This window comes from Anser anser, assembly GCF_964211835.1.
Source record: "Anser anser genome assembly, chromosome: 1".
NCBI lineage: Eukaryota > Metazoa > Chordata > Aves > Anseriformes > Anatidae > Anser > Anser anser.
Genome location: NC_139720.1, coordinates 64014599 through 64026776, shown reverse-complemented (window position 1 = coordinate 64026776; position 12178 = coordinate 64014599). Strand labels below are relative to the sequence as shown.

The window sequence follows — 12178 nt, the reverse complement described above, 5'->3', positions numbered from 1 at the left end:
AAAAAAAAGAAAAAAAAAAGATTGCAGTGAACCCATGCCTTACTGTTGTTTATTTTCATTAAAAGGTTATTGACATTTTTATCTCTGTATCCAAGTTATGGTATCGTTGTTAGATGGAATAGTAAATATTAACATCATTTGTTGAAGTTCTTTGATAAAAGTTTATTAGAGTTTTGGTTGCTTCTAACAAAATAGGTACACAGGTGACACGTATATTTAAGGTGTGTTACCAGATATTGCTTTCTATGAAAATTTTGGGCTTTGGAATCCAGTGTTGTCAATTAACTAAAACAGCTCTTCAAGTCTCTTGAAAATGTTGGTAACAAAAGTCATCTGTCTTTATCTTCTTTTATGACAAGGTTTAATGTGGTTTCATGACTTACTGATTTTTTACCATCAAATATACAGGAATATTCAATATTGTCCTTCTCATCTCATAAAATAGGCAAAGCAGAAGTGAGTATCTGTTTAAATTAGACACGCTGATATTTTAGCTCTCTGATAGAGCAGTTCCTTAAGATGTTGTGATGTATGGAGTAAGCTCACCAGCAATTCTTTAATCAAGACTAGTATCCCTAATTGTAAGTATTTCCCTGTCTGCATTTATAGGGCTATGAAAGCTTATAGTTGTACTTTATGTTTCTTCCAAAGCCTACTAAAGGTACTGTTCCCACTAACTTCAAGTTTTGGATCAGGCCCTTTACCTATAAAATAGTGCAAGTACTTTTTGTCTGGATGTATTCGTGGCCATCTGAAATGTATGACACTTATGTTTCCGTGAAAGATGAGTGATCGACAACACAGAAGTATGACGATTTCTGTATTTTTATGGCCTTCCTTTTCCTCTTTTGCAATGTTTAAAATGTGTGCATCTTTTAGTGAATAAGTATTTCATGACTCATCAGACCTTTCCAAATCTGCTTTTTATGAACTGTATATAAAAGAAAGGAACCTAATATATATATATATATTTTCAGCTTCTACCCATCCCCATTTCTACTGTTTTACTAACCCATTATTTCGCTTCTTGACAGATTTAATGAGGAATTATTTAAAGCATTCATAGAAACCACTTGAGAAAATCACATAAATACATCATGATATAAAAAGTGTGAAAAAACCTACAGAGCTGACAAGAAGTCTGTTAATGTTCTTTGCCCAAACCTTGGAGAAAAAATGCATTTCACTAATTTTGTTAGTGACTAGAAAAAAATTTCCTTTTCATTTTCCCCCTCCCCTCTCCTTTAATTTTTAATAGTATTCTTAATATGAGCTACAGCAAAAGGCAAGGCTGGCACATAGCTTTGATAGCTCAACATATAGTTGCAGTCACATTATTACTGAAGCACATGGATTGATAGGGAAATAGCTCTTGATGTTGGGGATAATTCAGGTCTAAAAATAAAGTAGAAGTCAAGTCATGCAAAATAAGGAAATGGGGGGGGGGGGCGGGGAGGAGGTATATTGTTACTGTTGTAGAGATGAAAGCCAAGAAACCTGACGTTCTGGGGAGCCATCTATTAAGATATGTGTGCCCATATGAATTTATCAGATAGCGTGCAAAGTTGTTAGTAAAGCTCCATGAGTTGCATTGTGGAAATCAGGTAAGGCAGATAGCACTTCTCTAGATGTTATAAGAAAATAGCAGTTAAATACCCTACCTGTTCCAATAAGCTCAATCACCCGAGAAGCAACTAACAGAAGGCTCTCAGTTACATTTACTCTGTCTGACCTCATCCAGAAGGTAAACAGGAAAGAAGAGGAGGGAGGAGCAGATGTCAGAAGCCTGGGAGTGTAGAAACAGTGGGACCTTCCTGGGCCACGTTTGGAAGAAAAAGAACAGGCAGAGGGGATAGGAGCTGAAGATTTTAGATGCAGCCTACTGCTGGCATGCTGCAGCTTGCTTCTGTGTGCAGGTATTGTTGATGCCTTCCGCTCTGTGTGCAAATCGGAGTTCAGCAGCAGGCTCACATCTCTTAAGGTTTATTCTTCAAATAGTTATTGGGAAGACTAAGAAATAAGTTGTGGAAGAATACTTTCGTTATTTTTGTTGTTAAAACATCTCCAACCAGCAATAATCTAAGATGCCAAATTGCTCAATATTAAGCTTACGATATGAGTTACCTGGATATTTGTAAGACTTGACATAAAAAATTCATTGTTGGTCTGCTTTACCATGATGTAGAACCAAAACTGTTACTTGGTTGATATACTTGTCTATCTGCAATCAACAATCCATTTTTCAGTTTAATGGGAAAAGAGAGAAATCGGTGGGAAAAGCCAGAGGATTTGGGTACTGACAAATGTTTATGTAAGTGCTAACTTGCCTCTGGTGAAGTTTTATCAGCTTTCCTGAGTGCTACTGATGCCAGAACAGGGCTGGCTGTCATGGAGCTGTGCGGCGGCTCTGTACCATGGCTCAACCCCCCCGCCCCGCACTGGTGGTTTTGCTCTGAGGTCAGGACGACCCGAGTCAATCCTGCTCTAAGAGGGCTAGGGTTCATAAGGCTGGCCAGGCTCTGCATGGAGCCTGTGTGGTGGCTTCACTGTAGTCCTCTCCTTCTAGGAACGTCCTGCAGAAATGCAGAGCTGCACCCATTTTATAGCTGACAGGGTTACCAGCTGGGGCTATGTACAGGGCAAAACTGACTGTGTTATTTCCAGATCCAAAGTGACCCTGGAAGCAGGAGAAGGGAGAGAGACTTCTGATCTTTGACCTGTACCATTGTTCATGTCTTTTTTGTACAGTGAACCACAGCTGTCCTCTCACCAGCTGTTCTTTGCGATAACCATTGCCACTTAAAGTTCCTCTTGGCCTTGAGGAAGGTCAAAGTTTTCTTGGCATCCATTAGAAACACAGAGATAAATGATAAGTGAAACCAACAAGTAAAATAACAGCATGAACTTTTTTTTTTAACAAAGTACAAAAATTATATATATATACACAAAACAAGGATTTTTTTTTTCCTCTGTACAGAAACAGTTTTGGGACTTGCCTCATCCTTTCAGATTACAATTTGAAAGCATTTCTACAAACCTCAACTCAGCAAGATGGACATGTGTTTTAATAACCTCTACCCTGTTCTTCTTGACATATCATGTTTGTCATTTGAGTTCTGAAGTTCTCCTTGTTCCCTACCTTTGAGCAGAGATGATTGATTTATTGTCTCTAGGACTTGCAGTGTGGTGCAACATATTTCTGCCTCCGCATGACCAGAAGACTACTGGTTTGTTCTTTGCCCAATAATTTTAACTCATCTTATTAACTGTTCTTTCTTTCCTATTAATTTAACATCTGAGAGAAGAAAATAATTAATTACCATATAAATATGGACAGCTTCTGTTTTCAAGTAAATTGTCAATAACATCTTCATGGACATGTTATCAAATTCTTCAAACTTTACATAGCAAGTTCAGTTAATACTGGGTAGCATGACACAAAGTGAAATTGCTATAGATGCTCTAAAACATTTTGCTAGGATGAAAGGACTTTCAGTCATCATGGAGTAGTCAATGGGATACTAAGAAAAGTTTGTTTTAAAAGACTGAAAAAAGCCTCTGTCTCACATTTTTCCATAAGCATTTCTGGAGAGCTTTTCTTTTCATTAAGAACTGATTTCCCAATGTTTTCCATATCAGAAATACCAAATATGTAACACTAATTGTTTTTAAACAAACAAACAAAGGAAAAACACCACTTTGGTTTGTTGCTTGACTCTGTCTAATCCTTTCAGATAAAAGAAAATTTTCTCTGATGATTAACTGAACTAGGCACAAGTAAAAATATATATCAGTTACTCATTCATAGCATCCCCAACGCTTGGGATTTTTACTATTCTTGGTCTTACTGATCTCTACAGAGTGCTGTCAAATTTACTGAGTGTCAAAATGTACTGAAATGTTCCACTGCAGTCTGCTTGGTCTTGGACAGGTGGGACTAAAAATGCTTGCACATAGGATTTTCACTGGGGACATTGCTGATGTCAACAGCAGGCAAACCCACCTCTCAGACACTAATAACCCAGTTTAGCAGCCCTGTGTTGATTGGAGTCACCCAGTTCATAGACTGGAGGGCAGAGCACACCTTGTGACATGAGCAAAATGTGTTGTTTTGGTGGCTGAGCCAAAGGGAAGCACAGGAAAATATTTTTTTCTGAGATTTGCTCTCAGCAAGTAATTTATAGTTGCACATTCAGTCCTCATATAAGCAGATGTAGCTTCGCTAAGCTTGTTATTTTTAAAGCTCTTACATCAAGAGCTGATTAGCCCAATTAGGACTGGGCATTAGATTCCAAAGGAAAATCAGCAGTGACTAATGTGTGAGAGAAAATCTCTGAGCCCTTCACATTGTCATTCCTAGCAAATGGCTGAAATGTTAAGAACTGGAAAATCTTAACAGGCCTAATCTACAGTAGGAATCGAGCCTCTGAAGATCCAAAGGATGCTACAGTGACCATTGTCTGATACTGCCGTAGGACTCAGTACTCGCTTCATGTCCTGCTTAATTCAGTGCAAATTGACATATGACTTTTGTGCACGTAGAATAGCTCCTCTTTGCTGTTTATGACTGAAACTGTCACTTAATTGCATTTCTTTATTACAGGTTCATAGTATCTTAAAAGGGTTCTTAGGACATCAGCCAGCCCATACCCTGCCTCAGTAGTTCATTTCCTCACAGCAAGTAGAAAAGATAAGAGAAATAAAATAGTCTGTATTTAATAACTTTATCGTTTTTTGGTGCTCTATTCTGAGGACACACCATATATAATCTATGTCTGTTCCCCAAGTATCTTTTGCACAAATGACAAACTGTCCTTTTGCTTGGTAGCTAGACTGGCACTCTCTCAGGTTTGAAAAATAGGGGAACAGGCCTCTACAATGTAATTTATTATTATTACTATTTTATAACAAGCCCACATGCCTGTCTTTCCCTGTCTTTATGGTATGTGACATTGACCACAAAGCCAGTAAAGACGTTTGAAACTTCTAACCTTCAATAGGGCATTTCAGAAATAAGCAATCCTTTACTTGATACAGACAGGAGCTCCATAGCAGAACAGAAAGACCAAATACTGTCTTCTCATTTTCACCTTTCAACACACCATAACAAGAAGTCATTTTATGACTGTCATGGCATTAAAGAATTTGGGTTACAAATGCTCTGAAACATTTAAAAGGATTAAACATACAAGGAATAAAGTTAGCTCTGGCACAGCTATCTGGACATAAGTAGATATGAGCCCCTTTGAATTTGAAATGCATAGATGTAATCCATATGCATTCTGCTTAAATCTTTCCTAGTGTAATCCTCAAAAACTTCACTCCTGGAGGGTGTAGGAGGGCAATTCAGCCATTTTAATTCATGCGGATCGCTAGGTTTCATACTGGTGTGACTGGGGGTGAGCCAGATTCTGTGAGTGCTGCTCGTGCCAAGTAGAGCTGCTGCCTCATGTGAAGTCTAGGGAGTTTGCTCATGTCAAACAGTTATTATCCAGGTTGCATAATGCTTGCAGGATCTGGCTCTCTATTTATGCACTCTGCCAAATCTAGCAGACGAAGAGGCTTCATAAAATGTTTGCAGGATGTCTGAGATATTAGTATAGGATCATAAATTAGGTATTTGCATTGTTCCTGGCAAAGCCTGTCAGAACAATTCCTTCTGCATTTGTGAAATCTGTCCACACCTTTTCATCACATAGCATTCTGCTGTCTTCCATTTCTCACTGACTACCTCCTTTAAGCTGTCAGAGACAACTTTGCTTTGGACTTATGCAAACTAGTTTAGAATAAGACTAACTTTTTCTTTGACCATGATTTCCCTTCTACAGTTAGCCTGCTCTGTCTGTCAGGCACCACTTTTATCTGAACCTTGTGCTGAAGTGACAGACCCTTCTATTCGTAGCTCAGGTATGTTGCAAACTCTTGTACTCCTCTGCTCTCAGGACCACAGTGACCATCCTGGCATATGAGAGAATGGCCTACTATCCTTTCTTGTTCCGTTTCTGCTTCCTGACACAATGGTGCCAGCATATATAGCTATGCATATATATTTCTGAAGTAGATACCTGTGAGCTTGAAAATAGGTCCAAAATCCTCTCCTGCTAGCTGAAGCAAGAAGAAACTAGTGATTTGGGTACGTTGCTTCCACCCACTGGAGGTCAGCATAGAATTTCATAGGAAGTAAGGAGAAGCTTTCTGGTCTTAAAAATGAAATGTCATGGTGCTCATTGTTGCTGGGAAGCAGTGTTGCTCTGCATTGTACCTGTTATCATCTAAAGACTTGATATGAAATTACTGACAGGTTATTCCACTTGACTGAGACAAAGAATAGTTCTGAATTTCAGAAGCCACCCATATTTTAAGGGGAAAAGATTACTGATGTTGAGGTTTAAGTAGCAGCCATTTGAAAAAAAAATCAATCAATCAAATTCTTTCCTATCACATGAAATCTTGTCATCTCATTTTTAGGTAACTCCTTACCACCAAAGTTCTAGGTTGAGAATCAAGTAAAAGCAGCTAGAGCTAATGATAGATCTGCAAACCCTGCTGGAGACAAAAAATGATCTCCAGTAGTTCTCCAGTTGGTCTGAATTTCACCCATATTTTTAAATGCTCAAAAGGACCCTGATGAGTGCGCTTTCTGACAATCTGAGTCATGCAGGCTGTGGCCAGACTAATGTGGGGAAAACTAGCTCATCCTGAGATATGTAAATTTTGGTGGAAACTAGTGAGCTGCAAAGCAGGGTTATGTCTTGTTTGGCTACTTTTCTTAACTCCTCCAAATATTATGGAGTTTAAAGCTATTTTCATCCTTCAAAGGATTATTTGGTTGTGTTGTTATTTAATAAGAACTAGAGTACAGCTTTGCAAGTAATTTATGTGGAAAATGCTTTGACAGAAAATTGATAAAATAATCTAAATGTAATAGAGAAAATCTAATGTAACAATTCCCCTCTTCTTTTCTCTAAAAAAATAATAATTCTCACAAGCACCATTTAGAAGTTGTGAAGACTTTCTTGCAAACATTTTCTCCAATACCATAATGAGATGGCATCTCTTTTATGGATATAAGTTCTCTGGAGAAATTTTGAGTAGCTTTATTGACACTTTTTATATTAGATGTAAGCAAAACAGCTTCATCACCTACAGAAGAACAATGAGTACAAGGTTTAAACCCAGATTCTGAACACAGCCCGTTAGGCTATCTGTTCAAACAAAAATTTCCCAGTGTTAAGGGAGGGCAAATGAAAATGTCTTCTCTACTTCTTCTGAACAGAAAAAAAAAGGCGAGAAGTAATGTTACTACTATCAGGAAAAAGGTGTTTCTGTCAGATAAGGAACTGAGCAAACATTCCTCACTAAATCTTCCGCATCAGATGCACAGCCTGTGTACTGCTGTTACTAACCCCTTGCTCTGTAATCTCTCTGTATATATGTCTAATTTATCAGTTTCTTGTAGATTGTCAGCAGCCTGCTGCCTCCATACCGCCACACGGCTCACAACTAGCCAGGGGGCCAGATTGCCAGACTGTCAGGTAAACTTAACAAACTCTTTTCTCTTTGCACATAGCTGCATGTATGTCTGCAACTCCCCTTGTTTTCCTTGAACAAAGCCTCTTTGCTATGATTCTTCTCTAACAGCAAACGTACCAACTGGAGGAACAGTGATGGTTTCTGCAGGGTCAATACAAACAAGAACCACAGGATCTGAGCACTTATATCCATGTAAAAACATGGAAAAGAATGCAAAATTGAATCTTGCAGTCCTCATTTGGTCTTTTTATGCAGACAGTTCCTCAATGATGCCAAAACAGTAATGATTTCACTTTTTTTTTTGCTAGATATATTTACTTAAAGGGGGGCTTTTGATTATAGAGTTATGCACAGACTTCTCTTTCTGTAAGGTGGTATTTTAAAGGCACTTGTGAGATTTTTAGCAGGCACTTCTCAGCTCTCCCTAACCTGGAAACTCAGTCTCACCGTAGTCAGTTCCTAATCTTGTTAAAAGTAATCTCTTGTGTCCGTGCTCGTAGGTAGTGCAAAGGCCAAATCATGCTTCTGAGGTGGTTGAGTTAATCAAGGCATAATAACCAACCTAAGAAAAAAGAGATGACAGTATCTTTAGCAGTTCACAGTATATTCTGTGCATATAGTCACTTCTGACTATATTCTGCAATTTGAAACAGGTTACGTTATTTTTAGACCTTACCTTGATCTATAGAGAACCAGCTGATCTACAGCCTTATTATGTATGAAGCTGTTTCCCACAGAGTGCTAAACTCCACATGTGTGGAAGTCTGCCATAACACAGGCTGGGGAAGGGGTGCAGTACTGCTTTCAGGCTGCACATCAGGCACTGCTGTGCGTGTTCTGCCAGGTCACGGGGAGTCCTTCAGTGGCCTTGGAACAGCCTTTTCATCTGTGCTTCTCTGTTGTTCCCCCTCTAAATGCTAACAAACAATTGTTCCTGCAATTTTATATATCCTTCTCAGAAGCGAAGACCTACCTGATCTACCTCTGTCCTATGTTTGTTTGCAAGCGTGGCCTTGTTCTGCAGACAAACCAGCAGAGAAGGGGATGTTCCAAAGGCAAGTCTCAGGGATTTCTGGCTTGTCCCTGAACGCTTCCTCAGTTAGAAAGATCTCATTAGTCACAACCAGAACTGGATGAAGAAACCTTTCTTGGCAGGTTTCCAAACCAAAACCATGGCATACAGGAAGAAATAATATTTAAAAGGTTAAATTTTTTTATTTGTATGATCAACATTTTTAAAAATTCAGATCAGTCATCCTACAAAGAACACACACCTATACACTTAGCTGAACTATTGACCTTCAGATGACTGTCATTTTTTACCACTAGATTGTTACTCTTCCAGTAAGCGAAAACACCCCACTCTTTTTGGTATATTAACACTGATGCCTTGCTTGTCTCAGCCACATAGCTGCATAGCCTCATAAAGCAGTGAAGCGTAACAACAGATTTAATAAAGTCAGCATGATGTTTGTCGATTACTTCATATAAAGTAATTGAAGTTTGGAGTAAAAAAAAAAAAAAAAGGCTTTTTAAGAACCTTTAAAAAAAAATTTAAACTTACTGGTTCAGATTTTCTAAATCCAGGAGAGGAGGAAGACAGGAGCTTGTAATATCCTTCTTCCTCTTGTGATAGTCCCTCCTGGTGTGGCAGAGCTGCTTTCAATCGTGTGACGATACCATATGAGGAAGATTAAAGCTGTGCCCAGCCCTAAAGTCACACATTTTAAGAGAGAGGTATGCTTGTTTTTAAGTCACTAACATTACTCTCGCAGTGATGTGACATCTCAGTGGCATTTCACGTGAGATCTCGCAATAGCTTGTTAAGACTTGTAATTCACACGGGCGCTTTCCACATCCTGCAGTATGTATAGTCATGTTCAAACTAGTTTTTGTGCCTGACCGTAACACAAATAGATTCAGTCTGAACTTTGGTATCAAACATAGAGAGCTTTTCCTCATCAAGCATCTGTACTGAATTTTAAATGGGACTTGTGTATCTCTGGGTTTTTCACAGTCGCTATGAAAGTGCACTGGGTCCAGTGTAAAGGTTTTGGTGAACCACACTGGAAAAAAAAACTAAGAACAGATTTTCAAGATACATCTAGTCAACGTGTTTAGCTATACATTTGTCTGTCTTTTTGCTTATGTTTGCATACTTCTATTAGAACCTGGTCTGGAGAATCTGGGAGAACTTTCTTTAGAGATTTTCCAAGAAAACTGATGAAGCAATGCATGAAAATCTCACACTGCCTTCTATGCATCACCTCATTTTTTCAGTCCAGGAATGTGGGGCAAACAACCAAATGTAGGACTACACTGAAAGTTACTGGATGATGTTCCTCCCTTTCTAGCATCTGTAAAAATCTGTCTGATATTGGACAAGAACAAAACATTACTGTCAACCAATATTAAAAAGAATGTGTCTGTCTTTGGGCCAAATGCTAGACGCAAATTATCTAAAAAAGAAACAAAACAGAACAAACCCCCCGTAACACTGAAATGAAAGCAATATTAATTATTTTATAAGAAATAATGCTTTGATTTTGTATAAAATATGAAATAAACTAAAAATAACATTAAATGTTAAGGAAATAAGATAAAAATAAGGTAAAATGCATGCAAAATGGTTCAATTCTGAAAATATCACCGGTCTGTTTGTATTTTCCATTGCTGATTTGTTACAATTACAATCTATGCCATATAATACTGCATGCAAATGACATCTTTAAGAAAGAACAGAGTACGTACTAACACCAAGGGGCTTTGCATGATATTTTCTGATTGATCCTAGAAATATATGATTAGCATTTTGAGTGCTGTGGTGGGGGAGAAGAGCTGCTTAGAAATAGGCAATAAGAGTGAAACAAAAAAATGACAGAGACCTCATTCATCAACTGAATGGATATATTTCCAAATGATACCAGCCTTTAAAGAGAGGTTTACAATAATGTATTAAAACTAAGTATTTTAAGAGCAGCACATATTCCATGGGCAGAATGTAACAATATTCTTACTTATTCTCAGTTAAAACTCAACAGCTTCAGGTTCTTCCATGGCTTTCTCTTGCTTTGTGTCCTTAATATCACCTGCCAGCCTCTACTGCCTGTGACTGTCAATATGCCCGATAGCTCAACTCCAGGACCTGCTACCACGATCACCTATACTGCCATAAAAAGCACACTGCATGCCATGTGTCACTTGCTGATTCTGCCTGATGGATGATGTAATTTTTGTTCAGACACTGCTACAGTAATCTGCATTACTGAGCTGGATGTACTGTTTTTCTAAAGGGAGAATGCTGTAACAGTAGAGTGTTAGGATAAGATTCAAACCTACTAGGCCTGTAAGTGGTGGGTGTATGTGTGTTGCTGCAAAGGTACTTGTACTGATAACCTTGTAATCTTTTTTTCTCTTCCCAATGCCCCTAATATTTATTATTGGTTGAAAAGGGAATGGTGAGACAAAGTTTTATATTTCTTCTGTGCATAGAAATGTGCTTGTATTTGAAAGTGAGAAGTAATACAGAATTACTGTGAAGAGGAAAAAAAAGTAATTCTAAGCCCAGTGCTTCCTAACCTGAGCATATTCTGGAATTGTTTGTGTTACAGTATTTGCAGTCAGGGGTGATTTTGTAGTAAAAGTGATGGCAGTACATTAATGAAGCTGCACATATCTGTATAGAGGAGAATCCAATGTGTCTCAAAGAGGTCCTGTTTCAGGCCATTCCTCTACATAATTAGTACTAACTGTGGCCGTTTCCTTACCGGTCCTCTGCCTTGAAGCATGGACATGTGTGTTGTTTATATTTAAATCTGGGAAGGAACCCCCAAAAGACAAATACATCTCTGCTTATGAGCAAGGAAAATAGTTTCAGTTCCTTTCTGACAATTACAGAAGTCCTCTGTAAAAAAGCAATGGGGCAGCAAGGGAGGAGAGCCAGGCAATCTTTGTAGGCTAACATGACCACCTTGTTGTTCATGTTCCCCGGATGTCACATTAAAGTTTCAATTCACTTTAATTTCTCTGAAAGTCTGGCTTTAAGAAGAGTAGGGCTTCTAGTAAGATTATCTTGAAAACTTAGGAGGTGCTGAAGCCTGGAGCTGGCTCTTCATAAGTTCTGGATTAAATGCAGAGCTTTTGAGTCCATCTTCAGTCACTCCTGACACAGGTTCATTTGAGAGGAGTAGGTAAAGATCTCACTCAGATCCCTCTTTAGGTTCTCTATCTGCATTTATATGTTGCAGAATATGACAGAACAAAAGGATGATTACAGCCGTGGAAAGAAATACTTAGGTTTGAGTCCTTTCAGAGTTTTTGATTAAACAAGTCCTACTACTAAGCTTCAAGAAAATATTTTGGATGAAATGTTTATGCCTAGGTGGGTAATGTTAGACTATATATAAACTGAGGAGTCATAGTCCTAAAAAACAGTAAACACTTTGGGACTGACCTACTCAGACAGCCAAGTGCAAAATGAAGCCAGTGAGGTCCTAAGCTCCTATAACCTGCTCTCACCAGCCATTTTGCAAATCAGGTAACTCATCTTCAGGAACATAAATGTGACACAGAGTTTAACCGAAGACATGCAAGTCCATGATCTTCAAATAAGCCCAGCAATGCAAGGACTCCAGCTCCTGCTGAA

General features: G+C 38.5%; 1 protein-coding gene across 23 annotated transcripts in view; it reads left to right on the top strand.

Moving 5' to 3' along the window:
* The window catches only part of BICD1 (BICD cargo adaptor 1), a 179536-nt gene that overhangs the window by 159772 nt on the left and 7586 nt on the right, over positions 1-12178 (top strand). For 7 of the 23 annotated variants that reach the window (XR_014578101.1, XM_083820128.1, XM_083820124.1 and 4 more), the window contains one exon: positions 7460-7535. The exons of 7 other annotated variants lie outside the window; for them this stretch is intronic. Coding sequence is in view for 15 of the 16 variants with exons in the window: in XM_083820118.1 (XP_083676244.1) it covers positions 7460-7535 (76 nt within the window). In the remaining variant the exon portion in view is untranslated. Of the gene's footprint in view, positions 1-7449; positions 7536-10560; positions 10880-12178 lie in introns of those variants that run through there. 9 more of the 23 variants (XM_083820123.1, XM_083820121.1, XM_083820137.1 and 6 more) reach the window with 5 other exon arrangements.